The sequence below is a fragment of the Microtus pennsylvanicus genome, chromosome 10 (genome assembly GCF_037038515.1).
Source record: "Microtus pennsylvanicus isolate mMicPen1 chromosome 10, mMicPen1.hap1, whole genome shotgun sequence".
Lineage (NCBI taxonomy): Eukaryota > Metazoa > Chordata > Mammalia > Rodentia > Cricetidae > Microtus > Microtus pennsylvanicus.
Window position 1 is genome coordinate 79,058,803 of NC_134588.1, and position 27,675 is coordinate 79,086,477.

Genomic DNA, 27,675 nt, shown 5'->3' on the forward strand with positions numbered 1-27,675 from the left:
TAGTCTAGTTCTTGGTGTAATAAAAGAAATTTAGCCTAAAAGCAGAAGTAATCAGCCGGATGGGAGGCAGCGATCTAGTTACTGTTCAGCATGCTAACCCCTGGTAACATACCAATGAACTACTCATTTAAAAAAAAAAATAAAGAGTGTGGGAACAATTAGCAAAGACCAAAAAGACTTCTTTGTACAGATACCAACCTGAACCTGAACTTACATACTTCAAAAGGGAAAACTTTTCACCTTGGCATGTATATTTAAAACTGAATATATACATTATGTACAAAATAAAACAAGACTCATCAATGGAATCTTAGTATTACCAATTTAGAAGGAGCTAAATACTTTTTAAAATTTCTTCAGAAAGAAAATCTATGCTAGGGTAAGTACAGAATTAGAATCCAATACAACAAAAGCATTGAATTGGGTTCAATTCTCATTCTAGGTTCTCCAAGAAATAATTTAATGGCCAAATTTATCAGTTCATGAGTTTTAACAATGATGCTAAGACCTAATGCTACAATCTTTAAATAGAGTATAAAAAAATTTGTATTAGTAAAAACTATATATTTTAGGTTATTATGTAGCACATGATAAGGTCCATTCAAAAATAGCCTATAATTTTAAGCATTTTTATTTGAAAACTAAAATAATCATCTAAAGCAAAATTACTAATAAGACTTCTGTTAACTATTAGCACTTAGTTATCTACTGTTTAAATCTCTATTACTACTATTATCTTATGCCTTATCAACAAAACAAATATATATAAAAGAAGATCAATTATTTTTTAATTTTATGACCTCTTTTTCTTTGGGGGAGGGAAGACAGGGCTTTAAACTGGCTTTGAACTCAGAGATCCACCTGCCTCTGCCTCCTAGGTGGCGGGATTAAAAGTGTGCATCATCATACCTGGCTATAAATTTTATTATTTAAAAAAATTAATAAAAAATACTTTAAAATTAGTCAGGCAATGGTGGTGCATGCCATTAATCCCAGCACTCAGGTGGCAGAGGCAGGTGGATCTCTGTGAGTTCAAGGCCAGTCTGGTCTACAGAGGGAGTTCCAGGACAGAGTGGTGGTTACACACAGAAATCCTGTCTCAAAACAGAAACAAAAAAACAAACCCCACTTTAAAATATACAAAAACATCACACAAGAAAATTAATCCAGACCCAAACAATTAATATAACAAAACCAGTGTGAGCAACTATTCTTTAAATAATTAAGGCAACTTTTTTGTTTTGGTTTGGTTTTTCAAGACAGCTTCTCTGTAGCTTTGGGGGCTGTCCTGGAACTAGCTCTTGTAGACTAGGCTGGCCTCGAACTCACAGAGATCCACCTGTGAGTGCTGGGATTCTCTGCCACTGCCCGGCTTTAAACAAAGCAACTTTTAAGCCTAGTGTACAATTTAAAAACAACTACATTTAAGAACAGTTGACACTGAGTTGAAAGAGCAAAGGCACCCTAACATAGTCCACTTTTCTTGTTTCAACTATGTAAATTAGTTAAAATATTGTGAGCATTTTTCATGCTGACACTTACTTACCCTAACAAACCAAACAAATATTTCAAACTAAAATGCTGAATGGATGACAAAAAAGATCGGCAAACAAAAATTATAGGTTCAATTTAAATTAATTTTTCCTCGCTTGCTTTGGCAGCACATAGACTAAAACTGGAACAATACAGAGAAGATTAGCATGGCCCTTGTGCAAGGATGACATGCAAATTCGTGAAGCATTCCATAATTTTTTATTCAAACAATTAAAATGAGAAGGAATAATAAAAATTTTTCTTTTATGGATAAGTAAAATTCCACATCTATATATAGCCCACATTTTTATTTATTCATCTGTTCTTGGAGATCTAGGCTAGGTCTATTTCTTGGCTATCAACAGTGCAGCAGTAAAAAGACGTGCAAGTATTTCTGTGGTTGACTGAGAGTTTTAACTCTCAGTGTTGAGAACACTGGGAAAGATGTTCCATTAAAACAAAGAATAGAAGAAAATACCATGATGAAGCCTATACTTTGAATGTAAATTTAATAATTATTCTAAAAATTGGATGTAAAACTGTGGAGTGAATAAAAATTACTGGTTTTAAATGTATAATACTGTCCTACTTCCAAACCAAACTATAGGCAATACACGAACTGCAGTGATTTTCCACTTCTAGAAAGTACAGAACACATCTGAGTTTTGAACCTAACATGTGCTTAAAATTGGCTGGCTTTCTTATTTGCTATCTTTTTCAGAACCCATGAATCCCTTAATGAGTCTAGTATAATTAAACGGACTGACAGTCTTCGGTTACTGAGACTAGCATAAGAGTCTAAACTTTTGCAGCAAATGTTGCAGTCCTTTCAGTTAAGTACACAACAGAAAAAAGAAGTTTTATCTTATAAAATCAAGTTATACAACAATTATCTTTTCTCCTCTCTTTAAAACCATAGGTCAATTATCTTACTGGTCTTGTATCCATTTGACTATCATCATCTATTGAGGAATTGTGCTCAGAATAAAGATAAAAACTGCCCATAATCCTACAGTGAGTAGGGACATTGCTTCATAAAGGGCATGTGACTAGGGAATTTCCCCTATTACCTTCTAGAAACCCTGAGATAGTCTAGCATAAGCAAATGTTTGCTTACAAATACTTTACAAATCCTCCTAATTCTGATTTCGGAAATGAAGAAAATAAAAATTCCAGTTACAAATTAACAGCTTAAATGCAGAGGGAAGGAAAAGAAAAAGATTAGGCAAAATGTAACAAGAAAAACAGTTACAATTTACTAGCAAAATCAAAACCAAGAAAGGCTCAAATATAGATAAGCTAATTTAGTGAGTCCAGGAGCATGCTGGCTAATATAATACCAACTTGACACAAGCTACAGCTATCTGAGAGGGAACTTCAATTAAGAAAGTTGCCTCCATAAGATCTGGCTGTAAGGCATTTTCTTAATTAGTGACTGATGGGGGGAGGCCCAATCCACTGTGACAGTCCTGGGCTCTATAAGAAAGCAGGCCTAGGAAGCCAGTAAGCAGCATCCTTCCATGGCCTCTGCAGCAGCTCCTACCTCCAGGTTCCTGCTGTGACTTCCCTCAGTGATGCACCCGTAAGTGTAAGCTGAAATAAACCTTTCCTCCCCAATTTGCTTTGGTGTTTCATCACAGCAATAACCCTAATTAGGACAGGAAATGATGTTCAGAGCTAAACCTTAATAGCCACTGTGACTAATCAGACTTTCTGAGCATAATCTTTATTTGTTATAGAAAGAAACAACCTACCGTTATATTTTCTAGATCAAGATGCTTATTGTGCACAGTTTCACAGAGTCTTCGGATTTTTTCTTTGATCTTGTTCATGTCTTTTTCATTCAGTAGCTTAGCTGAAGAAGCATCTTGTTCCAGTTCCAAGAGTCGAATCATGAGATCTAGGCTGGCCCTATCAAGATCCATGTTCAAACGATCTCTACTCAATATGTACATGAGAGCAGCTGTACAGAGGGACAAATTCTTCAAAAGATCCCAAAAGAGAAATAATCATAAAAGCAATTACTAACAATTTTAGAAACCAAGGATATTACTAACATTTATAAGTTAAAATGTCTAAAATTCCTACTCTTTGATTCAGTGTTCTTCCAAAATATCCTAGGAAAATAAATCTATTTGATAAATAGAACCCTGATTAAAAACTGTTTTCTCCAGCAGGGCAGTGGTGTTGGCAGATACCTTTAATCCTAGCACTCAGGAAGCAGAGGCACGAGGATCTCTGGGAGTTCAAGGCCAGCCTGGTCTACAGATTGAATTCTAGGACAGTTAGGACTGGAACATAGAGAAACCCTGTCTCAACCCCCACCCCAAAAGTGTGGGGAGGGGATGGTGTTTTGTTTTTCTCTCTCCATCATCCTTCTCTAATGAATGTTCAACTAGAATATAAAGTCAACTACCCATTTCTTTGAGGAGCTTATAGAACATTTTTATGCATTATACAACATATAAATAATTCCTTTTACAATATACCTTTAATGTTCTTTGCAACATAAAGACATGCCAATTTTTGGTTCAAATATAGTAACAAATGTGTTTATAATTAGTATCAAAACAAATTTTTCCCTCTGTAGAATACAGCCAACTGAGCTTACAACAACATACAGGGGACTGAAATAAATTTAATTAGGGGGGCTGAAGAGATGACTCAACAGTTAAGGGCAAGCACTAACTGTTCTCCCAGGGTACCTGAGCTCTATTCCCAGCACACATACGGTAGTGGTAGCTCATCTACTATGGTCTGTAACTTTAGTTCTAGGGAATCCAATGCTATCTTCTGGCCTCTGCAAGCACCAGGCATACACATACAAGCAAGGAAATAATTTTTTAAAGGAAACAAATGTAACTGGACTAATTTCTTTCCTAAATATTTTATTCCAGTAACTTATTTTTTTAGATACAGGTTTATTATATAGCTCTAATTGGTCTGGAACTCACTATAGAGACTAGAGACCCACTTGCCTTTGCCACCTGAGTACTTGGTTTATGCAGTGCTAGGGGTCAAACCCAGGGCCTCAGGTTTCCTAAGCAAGCAACTGAGCTACATACCTAGCACCTAGTAACTGTTTCTAATAAAGCATCAACAAAATGTGTTCTTCAAATATTCAAGGTGGTATGTTTTAGATTAACATTAATAAAGTCAGTCTTTGGTAGACAAATGCCCTAAGAATACATGGATAGAAACCAAATTCAGGTCCTTTACTGCTGAACCATCTCTTCAGGTCCCTTGATTAAATGTTTACAAAGCATTTTTTGAAATTTGGATGCCAGAGTAAAGACCTGAGGGACTCATGAAGAAAAGAATGTCTTATGGCTATGCCTAACTGGATAATAAAACAAACTATGCATTTCTTGTCTTTCTGTCCTCATTATTCTGTGTCCAGTACAACCTGGGTACACAGGAATATTCACACACTTTAATTAATTATATTACTTTTGGTTTTAGAAAAACCACTATTAATTTTGTGTCACTCAATTTGTATTTATAAAGTAATTTACTTTCATACAAGGCCACCTCAATATATCACTGTTAAGTTTGGTAATGACGATTTTGATGACACTGGTTAGTACTTTGGTTAGGTAACCTTTATTATTTATTCCCTTTCATAACACAGCTATTCTCCAGATCCAACAATAAGCCAAATATTTTTAAAATCATGGCCATATTTCAAAACCCCTTTTCATACCATTAATATCAAACAGTATTAAAAGATTCTTCTGAATAGAGGAAATAGGTTTTATAGCATAAAATATACAGCATAGTATGTTAACTAACAGATGAGTGAGATTTTAATAATATAAACCATTATATTACAAATATAACAAAAACTTTTTTAAGAAAAATATCTCCAGAAAATGTGATTTATGAAGCAAAAACATATGGCTATCATCTCTACTTATCAAGCAAATAAATTCAATTTTTAATTCACTTATATGGATATCCAGTGAAGGTATTTTCTGATATATTGAAAGACTATAATTTTTTACTAATATCTCTCAACCTCAAACACTTAAAAAATACCTGATGGTGCTGGGAATCATCCAAGGTTTTAAAGACCATCGCAACCATCCCATGTGCTCTCAGGTGCATTCGGAAACTGGGCATGGCACATTTAGTAGCTAAGCTAATAACACTAGAAGGAAACAGACTATGTTAGAACAGCTAAAAATTGCTAGGACATTAGCTGTAGTTTGCATAATTCCAAACAAGCAAATGAGAAGGAAGCAGGTTTAAAATACAGACAACACAAAATATAAAAAAAAAAAACATGAAAAACCAAAATTTTAAAATATGTTCCAAGGTTTAGAGTGTGACTGAGCATACTACCTTTATAAAATGAACAGCATGATGTCTGTAGTGTATTCCTCAAGTCACTACAACCATTAAAATTGTAAAATTCTAGTTATCTTTCATAATACCACTGTTATATGAAAACTACAAGTGGTTACATTTGATTGGATATATTCCAACTGACTATAGAAATTCAAACCAAGTCAAGGTGTACAATCTATTATCATACATAAAAGATGACCCAAGTCCCTGCTCAAATCAATCTATCACTTGAAGTCTGAAACTCTGAGATAATTTAAAAAAAAAAAACAAAACCTCATATTTCTTAGTATACTTTTATTCTTTTAGCATCTGGAAACTGAAGCCTATACTATATTTAAAAAGGGAACATTTAACACATCACTGATTATCAACACACAATTTTTTAAATGCCTAGCTTTACTAACAAATTTAAAGCCATATAGGTGAAAAAATTAATGACATGGCATACACAACATTATAATGTAAAATTAAGAGCTTACCTAAGGCAACGTGTGTTTAGAGGCTGAGTACTCTTTAAGCCACTTAACAAGTATTCAATGTCATCAGTGAACTCTTGATTTTCACCAAATTCCACCACATCATTGAAGTGCTTCACATGCTGAACAACAGTATATAACTGCCAAGAAAAAATAAGTCCACCTCTTTTTTAACTATAAACTAGAATATTTAAATCTATAGGCTTACTGTACTTAATAAAAAAAAAAGCCTATACAATCATTCATTTGATGTCCACAAAAATGTTTTTAAATCATCAGTACTAGTAGGTCAAGGTACGTTTGTGGTTCAAAACTCTGACTATCAGTGTAGTGATATTTGTTTAAGACAAAAGGCTATATGTTACACATAGAAATCTATCCACGTGCAGTAAAACTGTATACGGCCGCTTACTTCTTTGTCTTCTTTTCTGCATTTCAGTGCAGTAACTATATCTTGGTAGGGCTGAGTAGGTATTGTCACAGTTTTTATCACTTTGAGTGGTGGTGCAGGAGCCTTAAAAACTCCATCATCTTTTTGATTTGGTTCCTTTGAAGACAGCCTCACCTATTGATAAAGGTATTAAATTAGTTGTTCTAAGCAAATATTTTAAAAGGTAACATCTTGTCTATGTGACAAATTTAGCTTTTAAAAAGTAAATGAAATTTTTTTCTTTTTCTTTTCCAAAGGAAGAAGAGGGAGGCTGCTGAAAGGCCCTAAAAGGTAATTTAAATTCCATGCAATACTAAGACCTAAATTCTTCACACACAAAAGAACCACTTGAGAAATACTTCTAGCTTTTTTAAACTTTGCATTTCACATCATCTGTTGCTTCCAGGACTGTTAAAAAAAAAAATAAAGAACCACAATTGCATGCATAAGTAGCATTGATAAGCAGTTAGACAGAGCTTCAGAAAAACTATGGCAAAAGAATCATAAAAGCAAAGAAAACTAAAAGCGATATAAATCCAAAATACTGTTTGATGGTGACATCATAATCAATTTAAGGAAAAGAAATATTTCTATTCTTGGAACTGAGAATGAATATTTGTGTATGCATAAGGGCCTTATTTAAAACTCTATCCCCAAATTTCTGTTATGTTGTAATTCATTCCTTTGATAACTCCAGATGATGAAGGCTTCACTATTAAGCTAAGAGTTTTAATGTATAATACTACAAATCCCTTTATTGAAAATATATTTTTTTCAAGGAGTGAGGGGTCCTCACTATGTATATGTAGACCTTCAATTTGAGATCTGAGCCTCCTGGTTGCCTTTTGGGTATGTCACTATACCTACGCAAGAATATTTTACAAAAATTTTGATTTGGAAAGTATTAATGCAATGTAATATCATCTCTACCAAAAGCAAATTAAGAAATGAAAGTCACTTAGATATAGAAAGATTCAGGTAAAACACATAAAGATAAAATAATTATTAAAAAAGAGGTACCAAACTTTTTTTTTAAAAATCCACTTTTTGCAGAATATAGCTTTTGGGAAAGGAGTTAGACTGGGTCTTGCTATGTAGCTCTCGTTGGCAATGAACTGCTGATGATTCTCCTACCTTCTTTCAACTGCTGGGATTACAGGTCTGGATTATCATGCCTAGCTTTAAGTTCTGAGGATCAAGAGGCTGGGGACAATGCTCATTTGGTAAAGTGCTTACCATGCAAGCATAAAGACCTGAGTTTGGATCCTTGGTCCACATGCATAAAAATAAATAAATAAATAACTAATACAGCAGCAAAGCAGAAACACCACCGCAGCAGTTTAGGGTGAAGATCAGTGGATCCTTGAAGCTCACTAGTCTAGCGGTACTAGTCAAATTCAATGAGACCCTTTCTCAAAAAATTAGGGAGAGGGCCAGTGAGATTACTTAGCAGGTTAAAGGTATTTAACAAGCAAGCCTGACAATCTGAGCTTGATTCCCAGAACCCACATGACAGAGGACTCTTACAAGTTGTACACACACCTGTACACACATCCACACAAATACATGCATAATACCACATACACAAAGGATCAATACTAATACTTCATATAAGGAATAATTTTTTTAAACCCTAAAAACTATAAATTCTATGAAACATCAGTCATGATTAAATGCTTTGCTTTAGTTTTTTCTTGTTGTTTTGTTTCTGAAATAGGGTCTCAGTATGAAGCCTAGCTTGGCCCTGAACTCTTCCTACAAAGTTTTAATTTGTAAGGCTTTCCAATTATAACCTTGAAAGAACAAAAATTAAGGTAGTAACTATCTAGATTAACTTATAAATTGTTTTAAGAGAGAAAAATAAAAAGCTTTACTTACTGTGACACTCTGAGGTTTTACTACCGGTGGTCCAGGCAGTTCTTCTGAGTCTGGATGATTCCAATGCCTGGCATTATATACAGCTTTTGTAGGTGACTAGTGAAATGAGAAAAAGATCAACTGCTTCCATCTCACTTTGTATCCCTTACAAAAAGGTGTCAATTTATACAGAATAACTGAAATGCATAAACAAACATCTTAGACCAAAAAAGATGTTTTTGTCAGTCTATGTCAGACATAATCACTTTGGTATTTAGCATAGAATTGGCAATTGCTCTTCTGTGCAACCAATCAACCATAAGAAGAAAGCATGTGAAACTCTAACAAGCACATAGATTATACAGTGGTTGTCTAAGAAGAATATAAAGCACAGAGAGCTAGTTTGTGCTTCATCTACTCTGTGCACATGGATCAGGTCATTGTGTGAGTTCATTAGAAATAAAAAGAAATGAATTATCACTTAATGCAAATCGACTTCCTAAAAGTAATAGGAATAGGAAATATTGGCAACGTGCTCTATTAGGGATGAAGAAATAGCTCACTGAGTACAAGTTCTAGCAGTGCCAGAATGACAGCTGGAGTTAAGTCTATGGAACCCACATAAAAAGCTGCATGTGGGAAGCATGCATCTGGAGTCCTAGCACTTTTACGATGAGACAGAATTGCCCAGAAGCTTTGGAATCAGCTAGCCTAGAGCATGTAGCATTGCAGTAGCAGGAAGAAGACCTGTTTCAACAAGGTAGAAGGCAAGAACAAACTCATTAAAGTTGTCCCCATGACATCCACAAATGCACCTTGGTATGTATGTGCCTACACTTACACACATTAACACACAGAAAAGATAAATGAATGTTTTTTAAAGTAAATGTTTTGAAAGTCTAGTATTTAATATATTTAACTCAGGAGAAGCCAAGGACAATGGCACTGGGTTTTGATCCTACTACACGTACTGGCTTTGTGGAAGCCTAATTAGTCTGGATGCTCACCTTCCTAGACCTGGATGGAGGGGAGAGGACCTTGGACTTCCCACAGGGCAAGGACCCCTGACAGCTCTTTGGACTGGACAGGGAGGCGGAGAGAAGTGGGGAGAGGGGGAGAGGAGTTGGGGGAGGGAATTTTTTTCAATTAAAAAAAAAATAAAGAAAAAAAATTAAATATATTTAACTCAACATGATAATTAGCAAAACTTTATTCCTCATACCAGTCATCCTTGCTTCATAATTTTCTAACAATAGACATTGAGCAGTTTGTGACAGGCAGAAAGAAGTTCCATACTCATTTCAGTGAAACCACTAGAGCCAAATGTACACCATAACATTGAAAACTGATCAGATTTTATAAAGGGAACTGTATACTACCTCAAAGATACAATAGAGTCTAAAGAAGTTCAGGGAACTAACAATTGTGAATTCTGTAGCAAAAATATACAAAATATTGAATGTTTCATAAAGATATGAACTGTCCTGAATAACGAAACCAGTAAATGCAAACCCATAAGATTAAATCTGTATTCGTACAGAAGGAATAAAACCTTTACTTTCAATGGGAAAACTGATTAAACAAAGAATGACAAGACAGAACATACCATTTTACATTCAATCTGACACCAATTTTTGTCATTTCAAACCTCAAATTTCTGATCTGACTAGTGATTTTGTTTATGACTGCAATCTATGTTTTAGTGTAATACGCACAAAATTTGTATTTGTACAAAAACCTACTTCAGGAATGGCCAAATATTCCTGTTCCCATTACTCTTATGAATTAGATTTTCATAAAGTAATGATTCATAATGATATCTAAAGAAGTTATGAACTCATGCAATGACTTGATCAGGTTTTCTGGGTCACATGTGCAAAAAGTGGATTTAATATCAATTCTAAAAACTAGTCTTCTGTTCATGTTCATTTTAGACAACCACTGTGTACAATCTGTGTACCTGTTAATTATTAAATTAATTTAGAGGTTGATTCGAGCAACCTCTAAAGTACCTCAAGTACACTCAAGACCTAAGCTATGATTACAGGCTTTGGTGTAAGCCTGTGTCTTGGGTTGGAAGGGTGGCTGGCAGAGCACCTGCCCAGCATGCACAAGGCCCCTTGTTCCATATCTAGCATTGTAATAAAGTTAAAAACCTAGAAAAGTGTTTCAAAACACGAACATTCTACTGATTTTAATTTGTTTTTAAATTCTTTTGTTTATGAGTATTGGTGTTCTGCCTGCTTATAATATCACAATTATGAGTTACAGAGAGTTGTGAGCTGCCTTCTGGGTGCTGGGAATTGAACCCGGGTTTTTTGAGGAGCATTTAGTGTTCTTAACCACTAAGCCATCTTTCCAGGCCCGAATTCTATTTCTTTTAAAAATGCACTGACTCTAGCTAATAATCTTAGGGGTAAGAAAAGGGCTAATTCTCCACAGAACAAAACAGGGTAATACAAGGTTCTTAACTAAAACACTGTAAGAGCAGGCAAAACACTAATTACTATGTTAAGTACTAAATATTATCGATAGATATTTAATGTTGGCCTATACCAGCACCTTCAAATAAACAAACAAACAAATAGAAGAAGGGAGGGAAGGGGGAGAGTAGTTTATCAACTATACAGGGACTCAACCAACAAAAGGAAGCTGGCATTGAAACATTCTATAATAAGTTTGGAGGAACCAGACAGTGGTAGCACACACCTTTAATTCCAGCACTAGAGGCAGGCAGATCGCTGAGTTTGAGACCAGCCTGGTCTACGGAGTCAGTTCCAGAGCAGCCAAAGTTGTTATACAGAGAAACCGTGTCTTGAGAAACCAGATTATTTATATATAGATAAATGTGATTGCTGCTATTATCAACTTGGAAAGATCTATGATCAGCAGGGAAACAAGCCTCTATGCGTGTCTATCTATGGGGGATTATCCAATTAGAGGTGAAAAGACCCACCTTGAATATGAGCAGCACAATTCCAAGGGTCGAGGATTGCATAAAAAAGGAGAGGGTGAGCTGAGCACTGGCACCTAATCATCTATGTTTCCTGAATGGGTATGCAGTGTGGCCAGCTGCCTGCTGCTAGGACTTCCCCATCATGATGGATTGATTGATTATACCTTCAAAGTTGCTTCTTGTTGGGGATTTTCTCACAATAAGAAAAGTCACTCATACACTATATTTAGCATGCAATTTGATGAGTCTATAATTTTAAAGATTTTGATGTTTACCATTTTAATGTAAAGTAGTGTAAAGAAAAATCTTATCAGAACTTTCCCCTGACATTTACAAATCTTACAGTTATAAGGCTGTACAATTTTTAGATTTATGTGTATTAATATTTTGTCTAGTGCCCAAGGAGGGCAGAAGAGGGCAACAGATGTCCTGAAATTGGATGGCTGTGAGCCACCATGAAACTACTAAGCCATCACCTCTCTGACCAGTTACAGGGCTTATTACAGGGGAAGACAGCTACTAAAATTACATCTACTTAAATAACATATAGATGATAGGGAAGGAGAAAAAACACTAAATTGATCCTGAGCTCAAAAGGGCATTCTAAAAATGATACAAGAAAAGCTGGGTGGTAGTGGCACATGCCTTTAAACCCAGAACTCGGGAGGGAGAGGCAGATGGATCTCTGTGAGTTCGAGGCCAGCCTGGGCTACAAGAGCTAGTTCCAGGACAGGATCCAAAAGCTACAGAGAAACCCTGTCTCAAAAACGGGAAGGAAAAAAAAAAAAGATGAAAGAATTCTACTTGCTCAAATGTGAATGGTGTATATAAACAACATATCATCTGATGTCACATTCTAATTTTACATAATAAAAGTGACTTGCAGAATAACTAAAAATGGGTTTTGAAAAGAACAGCTACAGAGCAGTCAGCTTTTCATGAAAAATAAAAATCACGAATATCACGTAAAAATATAGCTAAGTCTTAATTAATTAGATCATTCATACTGTACAACCAGGGTTATTGTTAATCTCTTTTCTTTTTTTCAAATTCTAAAAGCGGATACACAGCACATTTATCAAATTTATTTTTTTTAAATTACTGTTTTTATTAAGCTATATTTTTCCTTTACTGCCTTCTCTCATGATCCCCATGCTCCGAATTTACTCAGGAGATCTTGTTTTTTTCTACTTCCCATGTAGATTTCCATGTATGTCTCTTTTAGGGTCCTCTTTGTTATCTAAATTCTCTGGGATTGTGAATTGTAGGCTGGTTTTTTCTTGCTTTATGTCTAAAAGCCACTTACGAGTGAGAACACATTATTAGATTTCATAACTTTACTCTTTGTCAGACAATTTATGGCTTCTGTTTGCTCTGCAATCTAAAGAGAAGAAAACTTAGAACAATCATGAATATGCTAACATTCTAAAGATTTGGAACCAGGTAGTTATGTTTCAGACAGTCATCTTACAACATCCTATATTCGTTCTTATTTAGTTCTCCAGGAGTATATGTAACAAAAGTTTTACATGTAATAATTAACTACACTTAAGGAAAAACTAACCCATTTATTTATACATTAATAACAGTTTCAATGAAAACATAAATAAAACTTTTTTATGGTGACAATGTCAAGAGTGTGATTTAACACACGGTTTCACTGAGTTACAATTATAAATTATAAGAAAGTAAAGTTGAGGGGTTGGAGAGATGCCTCAGCAGTTAAGAGAATTGGCTGCTCTTCCAAAGGACCTGAGTTTAATTCCCAACACCCACATGGCAGTTCACAACTGTCTGTTATTCCAGTTCCAGGGGATCCAACACACAATTACACACATGAAGGCAAAACATCAATGCACATAAAATCAAATCGTTTACAAAAGAAGAAAGTAGAGTTCCTTCCTGAAGAGCAAAGAATAAGAGTATTTTGCTATTTTCTATTGAGTTGACTTCTAAAAGTGTTAGGGGGGTCACCGTTTTTATAGCATAACTTTTATTTTAACAAGACTAAATTCATGAGTTCTAAATAATTCTATAGTAAAGACAAAAGCAGAAGCCATACTTCACCCAGACTTAACCACCAAGATTTTATGAACACAGCAATATATTCCCATCAGTAATTCAATCAGCATAAGTCCATCTAATAAATGTTCAAAGTGCTGAAACATATAACTGTGTCTGTCTGGGTATAATGCCTTAGTAGCAAAGAAAAGAGAAAGAAAAAAGAAGAAGAAAAACAAAGCCAACACATTAGGGGATGTCTACATAAACAGAAACTAGGGAAACAAAGAAAATCTTGTGGGGGGGCGAGCTGAAGAGATGGCTCAAGGGTAAATAAAGATCTTACTGGCTTCTCTTCCTAAAAACCCAGGTTTGATTCCTAGCACCCACACAACAGATCCCAGCAGTCTGCCAACTCCAATTCTAGGAGATCCAAGGCCCTCTTCTAGCCTCAATAGGAACCAGGCTTGCACACAGTGCACAGAATTAGAATTACATACAGGCAAAACAACCATACACATAAAATAAAAATTTTAAAAAATGTTTTAAAAGTAGTTTAAATATAAACGCTCGGCATATGAAAGAATGCAACTAAAGTAAAAAGGCAATCTGAAGCCAAGTTCTTACATTATTGTTATTTGGAAGAATTAGCAAATGCTAAATGATTTCCAAGAGAGTTTACGAAGCAAAATAAGCAAAGTATAAGAATCTCTCTTATAACCCAGGCATGGTGACACCCACCCTTTACCTAGCACTCTGAGGCCGAGGCTGGCAGATCTCCAATGTGGGATGCTGTGAATATGTCTTATTACCATTGGTAAATAAAGAAGCTGATTTGGCTAATAGCCAGGCAGGAAATCCAAGAAAAAAAATAAAGGGAGAAAGAAAGCAGAGTTAGGGAAATGCCAGCAGTTGCTGGGGAAGCAAGATGTGAGGTAACAAGCCATGACCCTTGCAGTAAAATATGGAATAGAAATAAGTTTAATTTAAGTTATAAGAGCTAGTTAATAATAAGCATGAGCTAGTAGGCCAAACAGTTTGTAATAAATATTAAGCCTTGGAGCAGTTGTTCAGGAACTAGCAGGCAAGAGAGGAGAAACCTTCAGTTAGTTACAAATGGCACCCAATGCAGGGCTCTCAAATTTCCATAGGGCCAGAGAAAGTTTAAAAACAAAAAGTTCTGAATGCACAGAAATGGAGCTTCACTGAGTTTCCTAGTCTCACAGTCTCACGTCAGCAACAGTACAGAGATGCATCTCCCAACGGCTGACTGCAAGATGGAGCTGGATGCCAGCCACCATGAGCTAAACAGTGTGACAGGTTTCCACAGTCTCACACAGGCCTCTGGTTAGAGAGAGGCACACTGTGTGGCAGATTTAGCTGCTGCTACCAGGGATGCTACACAGAAAAACTGATATCGAAAAACAAAACAAAAATACTTCTCCACAGACAGCAGGAAGCAGTTTGGGGAAAACAATGTCCACATTCCCAAGAGTTTTAGATGCTTTTTGGTAGGTTATGGATGTTTATTATATTTAGGGGAATATAGGATAAAAAGACAACTATTACTCGCAGATATTTAGCTTTGATACAGATTTTGGTGTAGTGATACAAAATTTAAGGTAAATTTTGTTACACTATGTATTTTTCTATTCTTTTCTTTTTTCTCTCTCTCTCTCTCTCTTTTTTTTTTTTTTTTGATTTTTCGAGACAGGGTTTCCCTGTGTAACAGTCCTAGCTGTCCTGGAACTAGCTCCTTATAGACCAGGCTGGCCTTGAACTCCCAGGGATTCACCTATCTCTGCTTCCCGTGCTGGGATCAAAGGAGTGTGCCACCACCACCCGGCATTTTTCTATTCTTGTTTAAAGGATTTTTGTATACTGATACAAATTTAAGGTCAATTTTATGATGCTACATGTATATTTCTAGTCTTGCTTAAGGTATAATGTTTATATAGCTCATTTAAAAATATAATGTATTGTTAAGAAATACATATTAATAGTCATCTATAATAGTCAAACTTATAGTCATGTTAGTTTTCTAGATATGCAGGCATATTTCAGAAGGATAGGTCATCTTCAAACACTTCAAAGACCTACAGAATATGGCATCTAAAATGTTTTAAGAACTTAAGACTTTTCTCGACAGTGAGACACTTCTGCTTCTGGAAGCACTAATTATTTCAAAAGGACAATGGGCAATGAAGAAGCTCCTTATGAAGTTTGCTTTCACTGTGGGAAGGCTAGTCATTTAGGTGAGAAACTGTTCTGCCTGGACTGCTTGACTGCATGCTGGATGAAATGGACATGCGTGACCCACAAAACAGTCCTTCAGGGTTCCTGCTTCATGAGTCTGCCAGACATTCAGCAGGATACAGAGGAAAGTGACAGACAAATTTTGCCAAAATAAGCAGGCTAGTCCTTCAAATTTTCTGCTTCACTGAGAAATCTGCCAGATACTCTAGGCCTGTAGGCCGAATATGGATGTCCCAAGATTACAGAAGAATTTTGGATGACTGTCCAGGGAGCCAGAAGTCTCTGTCATTTCTAGTTTTGAAAGTAACTTACAAAATACTTCCTATTTACTTAGGTAATATTATATCCTTCTGGGATCTTTGATGGAGTTGAAGATTAGTTATGATTATAGTTTCCCTTAGTTATAATAAAAGATAAATTAGATATAAAGCTTTAGACTCACAAAGATAGGATAGATGAGAGTATTTTGCCAAATACAAACAGACAAAATATTATAACTGCGATTCTTGCTTGATACCTGTTTTGTTATATGTAATTTTACTATATTCAAGTTAAAACTTTTCTTTTTAATTAGACAGAAAAGGGGAGATGATGTGGGATACCTCTCTGTATTCTGTGAATGTTTTATCATTGTTGGTTAATAAAGAAGCTTCTTTGACCTGTGGCAAGGTAGAATATAGCTAGGCAGGAAACCCAAGCAGAGACAGAGGGAGAAAGAAGGCAGAGTCAGAGAGATGCCAGCAGCTGCCAGGGAAACAAGATGTAAGATAACAAGCCATGAGCCTTGTGGTAAAATATAGAATGAAAATAGGTTAAGTTATAAGAGTTAGTTAATAATAAGCTGGAGGTAATAGGTCAAACAGTTTGTAATTAATATTAAACCTCTGATTGGTTATTCAAGAACTGACAGGTGGGAGAGAAACCTCTACTTAGAGATCTCTATGAGCTCAAAACCAGTATGGTCTAGATACCAAGCTCTGGGGTAATCAAGGCTACCTAGTAAGACCCTGTCTCAAAAACAAACCACCACCAATAAAAAGCCCATATAAGTAGGGTGTGGTAGCATGAGCCTATAATGTGAGCTCTTGGGAGATTGAGGTAGGAGGATTTAGGGGATATACAAAGTTTCAGTTCAGCCTAGGACACAATCAGTAAGACCCTTTCTTAAAACAAATACAAACAAAAAAACAAAACAAAACAAAAAAACTAAAACAAAAACTAACTTTTACTTTTTAGTAAGAAAGCATATGATTGTTTTTATAAAAGGAAAACAGAAAATAAAGCAGGGTCCCTACAAGTGCTGAGGAGGGTGGAACAAATCTCAAATGAAGTGACATGTTATAGAAGAATATTGTTTTAAGGTGTGTTGTTTTTGTTTATTCTCCATTTGTTTAACTCTTGTGAAGCTGTGATTCTTTGCCTGTCTAAAATACCTGATGGTCTAACAAAGAGCTGAACCACCAAGAGCAAAGCAAGAGAAAGGACAGGCGGGGCTGGCAGGCAGAGGGTTTAAACAGGAGAAATCTGAAGAAAGGAAGGAGCAAGATAGAACAAGGAAGGGAGGAATCAGGGGCCAGCCACCCACTGAGTAAGAGTGAAAGTAAGAATTACAAAAGAGAAAGGTAAAAGCCCAGAGGCAAAAGGTAGTCAGGATAATTTAAGATAAGAAAAGCTGGCTAGAAAAGAGCCAAGCTAAGGGCCGGCATTTATAAGAAAGAACAAGCCTCAGTGTGTCATTTATTCGGGAGCTCGGCAGCAGGCCCCCCAAAAAAGCCAAAAGAATGAAACAACCAACTACAGTGACTCTTAACTAAACATATATGTACATATTTATACATTTATCTTACTTTTGGAAAAATGTTAATGTTCTACATACCATTCAATAAGAATGGGAAGAGTGTGTAAAAGACTAAAATTTAAAGAAAACCAGAACCAAGAAACCTACTCATATTTCAAATAAATGAGGAAAGAAAGATAGACCAACTGACCAAGAGGCAAGTAGACAGAACTAACCTCAAGTAATATGTGAAAATGGCAAGGACTTTACACCTTTGATCTTAGTGGGCAAGGTAAACAAATTCTAAACAACTTGTGTCTGTAAGCCTGCAGAGAAAGAACACAAACCAAACCAATGTTACTTTTTTTTTTTTTTTTGGTTTTTCAAGACAGGGTTTCTCTGTGGTTTTGGAGCCTGTCCTGGAACTAGCTCTGTAGACCAGGCTGGTCTCGAACTCACAGAGATCCGCCTGCCTCTGCCTCCCGAGTGCTGGGATTAAAGGCGTGCGCCACCAACACCCGGCCCAATGTTACTTTTTGAGACAGGGTCTTTGACTGAACCTGGAGTTCACCAATTGACTAGACTGGATGGTAAATGAATTCCTGGGATCCACCCAACTCCTAACTCCACAATGCTAGGGTTATAGGCACTACCATGAAATGTTTTTTGTTTTTTTTTTTAACATGGGTCCTGGGAATCTAAAACCCCATTCTTATAGTTGCCCAGAATGTATTTACCCACTGAGCCATCACCTCAATCCCAAACCCTGAGTATCTTAATGGCTTTACTGCAGTAAAATAAGCAAATAGCTTTTTTAGAACTGTTGTTACAAGTTGCCTATGTCAGATGATTTATTTTACAAGGTGCTAATGCTTGCTGACAACAAAAGGCATGAAAAAATCGTGGGGATGGGTTGATACTGAAGATATCTGTGTGAACTCAAGACATGTATGAATCTACATGAGTGTCTATATGTTATTGTATATAAGCATGTTTCCTACCTATGTCAAAAGAGCCAAAAATTAATGAGAGCATACCTAGTGCACAAAATTTAGTCTCTGGGGATCTCTTGAACTAATTTCCAGTACCAAACCTTAGTAGATAGTACAAGATGAAACTGTATTATTCAGAAAGTGAGAAATTTCTCCAGAAAGACAGAAACATGTCACAGGGACCAAACAGCCAGCACCTGGTACCCTAGAAGCCGTAAGAGGGTCGTGGAACTGGAGTCACAGGTAGCTGTGAGCTTCCATGTGGGTGTTGCAAAAGAAAACCAGGTCTTTTTAAAGAGCAGCCAGTGTTCTTCACTGCTGAGCCATCACTCTGGAGAGGCCTCATTTTTTTTTAATTTTAAAAAAACTTGAACTAGGGCTGGAGAGATGCCCTAGCAGTTGAAGTCACTGGCTGCAATTTCAAAAGACTTGTATTCCATTCCTAGCATCCACGTGGTGGCTCATAGCCATCTGTAACTCCAATTCCAGAGGCTCTAGCATTCTCTTTGGCCTCTGTAGGTATCAGGCATATACAATATGCCTTTATATGCATGTAGGCAAAACACTCATATACACTTTTTTAAAACGGCACCCAAAGGAAGGAAAACTAAGAGTAGTAGTACTTAGTAGCATTTAATATAAAACATTAAAGAAAAACGAGCTTATATAGAAAAAAATTTTCTTCATTATTTACATATTTTTACTTCATTATTTACATAGATCAACAACTAAGAATGATTAGTTTGATATTCAAATGGTATTTCTATAAGAGAAAGATAATGATAAAACTATTTAAAATTTCAGTCTGGAAAAAACATTCCAGCAAACATTAAAAGACATCTTTTTTATTTCTTCTGGCATCCCTGATCAGCTAGCACTGAGATCATACATTGAATAAAGAAACAAGGAAGAAAAGCCAAAAGAACTGACCTTCTTCCACGCTCAGAGTCAACCAGAACCCACTTGACTCTTATTAAACTACTCTGGACTGTCAAGCTACCAATTATAAATAGATGGCCATGACTTTTATTTTTTTTATTTTTTGAGACAGGGTTTCTCTGTGTAGTTCTGGCAGTCCTGGAACTCATTCTATGGACTGGCCAGTCTTGAATTCATAACTCTGCCTCCTGGGTGCAGGGATTAAAGGCATGTGCCTCCATACCTGGATGGCCTGTAACTATATATTCTGCAAGCATTTCCCACCATCACACCAGTTCCAGTCTATCTTTAATTCAGGCTTCATATGCATTAATATCTCAGATTTCTAATTTTTAGAAATCACCACCACCTACGTGTCTGAATCCTAAAATGGTAGGTAAATCCCAAATACAGGACAAAAGCAACACTCAGTAAATACACTGGACAAATAAAAAAAGAAAGGAAGGAAAGAAGGAAGGAAGAAAGGAAGGAAGGAAGGAAGGAAGGAAGGAAGGAAGGAAGGAAGGAAGGAAGGAAGGAAGGAAGGAAGAAAAAAAAGCTGTTTTGGGAAAGTGAGGTCTAACTGCTAAAACCAGCACTGTGTGAAGAAACATTTGTTCTTGGGTGGGATGTGGGAGGAGTTGTCCTTTAAAATCTCTTCAGTTAACAATATTCTGTTTTTAAATTGAAAACTTATATAAATTAATTTCAGCAAACAAAAAAGAATCTATAAAATATAAAGCTATATACAACTCTAAAATTGCAGGCTCATACAATTGCAATTTTCTAATACAAATTAGTATGTATTCATGATTTATAATGAGAAGTAAATTTAAATCCAATTGCCCAGAAGCTTACTATCTAGTGTCATATTGAATGACAGAAGGAAAGAAAAATTTAAGTCCAAATTGTTCCTTAGAAAGTCAGACCAAAGATAGGGCCAGATGGGCCTGGTATTAAACTACAGAGAAACACTGAAAAGTAATGGTGGAAATATTTGAAAATTGAAACAACTGATCTTATATTAGTTTTAAAAATGCAGAAGCAGTTTTAATTGTAAACAAGATGACCTCAACATCCCAGGAAAAATGCAACTTTCCAAGCACAAGGTGATTCTGGCTAATTATAAAAACACTGCCCTAAAAGCAGACAGGAGTAAGGAAGAGTTGAATTTAAGTGGGCAGAGCAAGCAGAAGAAATGATCTCTGTGACAGCTGCAAGTAAGGGAGTTAGGGAAATGGTAGCCAGAAATCAAAAACTGGTTAACATTTCATGAACATAAAGGACCAGAATTTCCAATGATCACCAATAAGACCTAACCAAGGTTAAATACAGTTATGTTCAAATTCAATTTCTAAAGCCCCTTTATTTTTCTAACTACAAATGACTGTTTTCTTTTTTGGCTTATTTTTTAACATGCGTATGAATGTTTTGCATCCATGTATGTATATATATCACATACATGTACGGAGCCTGCAGAGGTCAAAAGTTTCAGATGCTGAACTAATGGTATGAACTATCATGTGGGTGCTGGAGATCAAACGTGGGTCTTCTGGAAGAGCAAGAATGTTCTTAACCACCAAGTCAATTCTCAAGTCCAGCAAATGACTTTTTAAAGCCATTACTTCAACCAGTTTTTTAACCAGTTTTCTTTACCCTTCTTGTTTTTCTGTAGCATGTAACCTCCCAAGCAACCCTCAACCCTAATATAACAAGTCCTTCCTACACTCCTGGTAAGGCAAAAACTGCAATAATGATGAACTTAATAAAATTAATGTGGAGCTGGAGAAGATGGGTCAACAGTTGAGAGCGATTGCAGAGGACCTAGGTTTGGTTCCCAGCAACCACATGGTGGTTCATAGTCATCTATAACTTCAATACCAAGGAATCTGACAAACTCCTCTGACCTTAGAGAACCAGGCATACACATCGGTGCACATACATGCATGCAATGCACACATACTTAAACATAAAATAGTATCTAAAAATGGTTCATTTTGTAAAGAAAGTTATTGTTTCTAATATGAGAAGGTGGAGAAAAGGAAAATCTTGGCTAGCTTATGTCTGTATCACTAAGGTGAGGTGACTTGTGTGTACTGTTGACAAATATTAGGACTGAATATATGGTTAAGCATACTAACAATCAGATCTCTCACTGTAAACAAAGAGAAGTAAAATACATAAGCATGAATGGCAGAATAAACCTATAAACCTGGTGTTGGACCAGAAGTGAAAGTACCAGCATGAACTCTAGGTTCTACAAAACCAGGTATTCAATCATATGTAAAAACACAGCATGAGGGGTAGAGATACATAAGTCAGAAGTAAAGATGGATTGTCTGGGATGTGCAAGGCCCTGAATATGAGGCATTAGGTTTAAGACCATAGTCTTTAACAACAAAAAGTGTACATTTTTTACATGTTTCATAGCTCTGTGTACTTAACAGGGTTTCAAAGCAATGAGAACACAGTATCTTCTCTGGCATTCCTACCAAAAACATGGCAACTAAACTGAATCAGAGGAAGCACTAGACAATGCAACTTGAAGCCATTCTACAACTGCTGAGAACATTTCCCACATCCACTCACACCCCTTCTCTCTATGGTATCTGAAAGATAATCTACATAAAATTTACTTGAAAAATTTAGTTTTCTATTAATCATAATTAATCATACAAAAGGAGGAAGTATTTCTTTTCTTTTTTTTTTTTTTTGTGCTTTTTCGAGACAGGGTTTCTCTGTGGTTTTGGAGCCTGTCCTGGAACTAGCTCTTGTAGACCAGGTTGGTCTCGAACTCACAGAGATCCGCCTGCCTCTGCCTCCCAAGTGCTGGGATTAAAGGCGTGCGCCACCACTGCCAGGTGAGGAAGTATTTCTTTAAATTCTTCAGGGAATAAAATATTAGAAATACTATGTTACAACAAGGTTTTCTTTCAAGTGTGATGAATCACATACTCTTTCTTTCTTTTTTTTGGTTTTTCAAAACAGGGTTTCTCTTTGTAGACCACACTGGCCTTGAACTCAGAGATCCACCTACCTATGCCTCCCAAGTGCTGGGATTAAGGGCTTCCATCAACAACACACACCTTTCAATCCCATAGCTTCTTAAATTAAAAAAAAAAATCAGCAGTATTTCCTTAATTTTTCTGACACTATAATATTGTGTCCATACACCTGCAAATAGGTCTGCTACTGACTTGTTTTCCATGACCTGATTTACTTTAGGCCAGATAAATTACTCCAAAATCAGGTCAAGTGCATGTACACTATTAACTTTTTAAGTTGTGTGAATAGTAAAGCAAAATCTCTCAATATTAAATTTAAAACTAAATTTAAAAACTGAACACAAGGATGCAGTGTATAGTGCCTGCCTAAAATGTATGAAGCCTTGAGTTAGATCACTAACAAAAGCAAAACAATACCAAAAATTAAATATAAATAAGAAAGAAAAAAAAGGAGAGAGAAATTCCAATTATATGGTCCCGACTGGCCTAGAACTCTCTTTGGAGACAGAGTGGCCTTGAGCAAACAGAGATCCACCCGCCTGTCTCTGCTGGAATTAAAGGTCTGTGGCACCCTGCCTGGCTTTTAAAAAGATTTCAGGGGCTGGAGAGATGGCTCAGAGGTTAAGAGCATTGCCTGCTCTTCCAAAGGTCCTGAGTTCAATTCCCAGTAACCACATGGTGGCTCACAACCATCTGTAATGGGGTCTGGTGCCCTCTTCTGGCCTGCAGGCATACAGACAGAACATTGCATGCATGCATGCATGCATGCATGCATGCATGCATAAATAAATAAATAAATAAATAAATAAATAAATAAATAAATAAATATTTCAGACAGGGTCTCTGCTATGTAGCCCTGGCTGGCTTCAAACTCCCCACAAGTTTCCTGTCTCGGCTCCCCGAGTGTTAATTATTACAGGTGTGTGCTGCCACACCCAGCTTCTGACCAGTCACCATCAGTAAAATACTAAGGGCAAAAAGAACTGCAAAGTTTAAAAATCACTACTTACTGTTCCCAGTAATTATCATTAGTAACAGTTTAATATGGTCATTATGTGTACACAGGATACTATAACAAGCCAAATACAAAATTCTGTCACATCAGGGTTCCCAAAGTGACTCAGCGGGTAAAAGCATTTACTATGCACATCTGATAACCTGAGTTCAATCCCTAGATCACATAATAGGAGAACTGACTCTAGAGGTTTGCTCTCTGACCTCCATACAAGTACTATGGCATGTAAGTGGCCTCTCCCCCAACCCACTAATAATAATAAAAACTAATTTTTAAATTATGTTTTGCTAAATTTAAAGTAAAGTTATCCATATAAACTTATAAATTATTTTCCTGGCTGTGCAATGACAGTGCCCATAGCAATGAACATAGTTAACACTCAGAAAGTCTAAGTATTTATGTTGTATTAAAAAAAACTAGGAGTATTATGAGAAATGAGAGAAATGAATTATTTAACTTAATTTAGTTTAATTCTTTAAAGTACACAATGAATCTCACTCTCCTGTGCAGAAAAAAAAGTGCTCAAAGATGTTGGGTTTACATAAGAGGAACAAAAGAGCTAAAAACAGTTCCCAATAGTCAAATCTAAAATAACTAGGGCATACAAAGAAAAGTCAAAACCTATCATACTACATTTAACAAGTTTTTTAAAAAGTTTATTATACATATTTAAGGAATACAAAATGTTTTGATAAACAAATTAATTTATTCATACCTTCCATAATTATTTTTTGCAGTGTGGTTAAGAGGGCCTAAAATCTCCTCATTTAGCAAATTTCCAATATACAATATTAACTATATTTCTGTTATATATTGACTTACGATTTACTAATTCTACTTCACTGTACCTTTTACACCAACATCTCCATTTCCTTTGCTCTGTGCCATTACCTATTTCTTGACATTTTGCTTCTTTTAGATTTGTCAGAAAAGTGGTGTCATGCATGACTTACTTTACTATGAACAATAGTAGTAAGTAATAATTATTTAATGCATCAATGAGGAGAGACTATTATACTATTCCATTTACTAAGTGTAGATGAAACAATTTGAAATTTTTCTCCAGTCAGCAACTGTTAGTGTAACAAAAGATGGCGATAGGGTTTGTGATGGTTTAAGAATGGTATCAACAGCTTCATATACTTGGACATGTGAGTCACCAGGAACAGAATGGTTTAGGAAGAATTAGGAAGAATGGCCTTGTTGGAGTAGGTATGACCTTAGAAAAGGTGCATGACTGGGAGTGAGCTTTGAAGATTCAAGTTTGTGTGTGTCTCCCTCTCTTCCCCTCCTGCTTTTTTAAGCCTGCAACTTGTGGATCAGATATGAGATCTTAGCTTCCACACATCATTCCCACCCTCCCAGTCACAATGATAAGGAACTAACCCTTGAAACTGTAAGCTAGTTCCCAGTTCAATACTTCCTTCTGTAAGTTGTCTTAGTCAAGGTATCTCTTCACAGCAATAAACAGTAACTAAGATAACGTTCAATACTAGATGCAAACGAGTTAAAAAATACAAAGCAGAATAAGATATTCACAAAGTGTCAGAAAAGACCTAATTAGATTATAAAAGGAAAAAAAATGTGTTTTTGTTTTGAACAAAGCTCATGATCCCAACTTTTGTTAGTTGTTTAAACAATATTAAAGGCCAAGAATGCATATACAGGGCCCTAGATTCAATCCCTTATACTATGGAAAAGTAGGTGGAGGTATAAATGAAAATACATTAAAAGTGGAATAACCAGAAAATATACAGCTTCAAATGCAAACAAAGACAATTATCATCAAGCAAGGTCTGCAAAATGAAAAAAAAGTTTAACCTAAATCTAATCCAGAATATAGATTTATTAATTTACAGACTCCTAAGCCAATAGTGAAGCAAATTAAGTATCAAGGAGATTATAGAGAACTTCTAAATGTAGAACAGCCCTAAAGACAAATATCACAGTCACCTAATAAGTGAAAGGGATTATTTTAAATAAGAATCTATTTAAATAAGGCATACTTAAGAACTAAATATACCAAGTTGATAAAAGGCTGTAGTTGGAAGGTGTGAGGAAAGGAATTAAAAGACATTCTGAGAACTTCTGATAAAAACAGAATATGAATTAGACATTTACATGAGATTGTATGACCTCAGCTAATATTACACATTCTAATCTAACTCCACCCATTTTCCTGCAAATTTTATTACATTTTCCTTTATAGCTGAATAGTATTCCACTTTATACACACACACCAAACACCCATTCATCTTTTGATGGACAACCAGGCTTATTCCAAATCCTTTGCTACAGTAAACACAGCAGGCTCTGGGGTACAAATATCTGCATAGCAGGGAGTACTTTGTGTATGTGCAAGAGTGAGACAAGTAGGTCATACGGTGGTTCTACTTTTAATTTTTTGAGAAATCTGCTGAACTACATCTAAACATTAAAAAAAAATTACCCTCAATTTTAAAAAAAGGACAAAAGACTCAATTTAGACATTTCTCAAAACATAGACAAGTGGAGCTAGGGAAATAGCCATATGAGTGTAACCACCTAAGATCAATTCCAGCATCTACATAAAAAGCTGACAGGTAATACATGCTTGTAATCCTAGCACTGGAAAAGTAGAGAAAGGAGGATTCCTGGGCCTTGCTGGCCAGTAGAAGTTTAGCTGGATCTGAGAACTCCAGTTTGAGTGAGCTACAGTCTCAAAAAAAAAAAAAAACAAGGTAGGGAACAACAGAGAAGATACCTAATACAATCTTCAGGCATCCATGGTACATGCATACACACCCACATGAAAACAAACACATGATACACACACACACACAACTAGTAAGCATACGCAGAGAGTTTTCTAATTCAGTAGTCATTATAGAAATGAAGATAAAAGCATAACTATTCCATAGCTATTATGGTAACTTTTTTTTGAAACAGGATCTCACTATGTATCCTTGACTGGCCTTCAACTCACTTTGTAGACTATGTAGACCAGGCTGGCCTCAAATTCAGAGATTTGCCAGCCTCTGCCTCTCAGCTGCTGGGATTAAAAGTATGCGCCAACACATCTAGCCTACAGAAGCTTCTGTCTAATTAGTAAATGGGGGAAATTGATACAGCCTGCACTGCTGCTAAGAATCTAAAATGGAATGCAAAATAGTTTGCTATTACTGAAAAAGCTGGACAATGATCTGACTCTAAGTAAGAACTGGGGAAAAAAGAGAAAGAGATTCAAAAAGATAGGCTCACAGAAGAATCCCTGACTTTAAAATGTTCAATCTGAGGATGCCATGAAAGCAACTGGAACTTAGTATTTTGCATGTTGGTCTTTATCTGGGCTAGCAATATGTGGCAGAAGACTATTATAAGGCAGAATAGCAACAAGTCTCAGCTCGCAACCAACCTCTTGATTTTAAGTTTGAACAACCAATATTCTAGAGCATAGAAAAATGATTTTTAATTATAGATATATAGATATAGATAGCTATACATACTTTTCTTAAGATGGTATATTTAAAAAAAATTTACAGGTATCATGTGAGAAACACTGCCACGATGGCTTGCTGATAACTTCTCAATAAAAAATTAAAGATTGAGTGGTGATTTGAGAAAAAAAAAAAAAGGGTCCTAAAAGGGCTCTCCTCCACACACCGCTCCGTGACAACATTTCTTTGTATGTAGCCCTGGCTGTCCTGAAACTTGCTCCATAGACCAGGGCTGGTCTTAAACTCAAGAGATCCACCTGCCTCTGTGTCCCACTACCACTTTAGGCTTTAGGAGGTGTGGTTTTGCTGGAGCAGGTATGGCCCAGCTGGATGAAGTGTGTCACTGTGGGGGTGGGTTTTGAACATCTCTCATATATGTTCAAGCCAAGTGCAGTGTCTTAGACCACTTCTTGTTACCTGCACAAGATGTATTAACTCTCAGCTACCTCAGCAGCACCATTTCTGCCTGTACACTACCATGACTCTCTATGATGACAACTGACTGAACCTCTGAACTGTAAGTTAGCCCCAATTAAATGTTGTCATGGTGTCTCTTCATAGCAACAGAAACCCTAAGACATGAGCCCTCTAATGATAAATGAATGATAAAATAATCACCAATAGTAGAGCTTT

The 27,675-nt window shown here is 36.0% G+C and overlaps 1 protein-coding gene and 1 non-coding gene across 5 annotated transcripts in view; one reads left to right on the top strand and one right to left on the bottom strand.

Annotated features, from left to right (window-relative positions):
- Wapl (WAPL cohesin release factor) overlaps window positions 1-27,675 on the bottom strand; it is a 68,333-nt gene that overhangs the window by 17,157 nt on the left and 23,501 nt on the right. For 3 of the 4 annotated variants that reach the window (XM_075988697.1, XM_075988696.1, XM_075988694.1), the window contains exons 5-9: window positions 8,668-8,763; window positions 6,772-6,924; window positions 6,363-6,499; window positions 5,572-5,683; window positions 3,288-3,515 (exon numbers count right to left, since the gene is read on the bottom strand). In XM_075988697.1, the coding sequence (XP_075844812.1) occupies window positions 3,288-3,515; window positions 5,572-5,683; window positions 6,363-6,499; window positions 6,772-6,924; window positions 8,668-8,763 (726 nt within the window). The remainder of the gene's footprint in view (window positions 1-3,287; window positions 3,516-5,571; window positions 5,684-6,362; window positions 6,500-6,771; window positions 6,925-8,667; window positions 8,764-27,675) is intronic. The other variant, XM_075988695.1, reaches the window with a different exon arrangement.
- On the top strand, window positions 1,650-1,752 carry LOC142859268 (U6 spliceosomal RNA). The gene has a single exon (XR_012912178.1). It is a non-coding gene; the product is annotated as a U6 spliceosomal RNA (small nuclear RNA).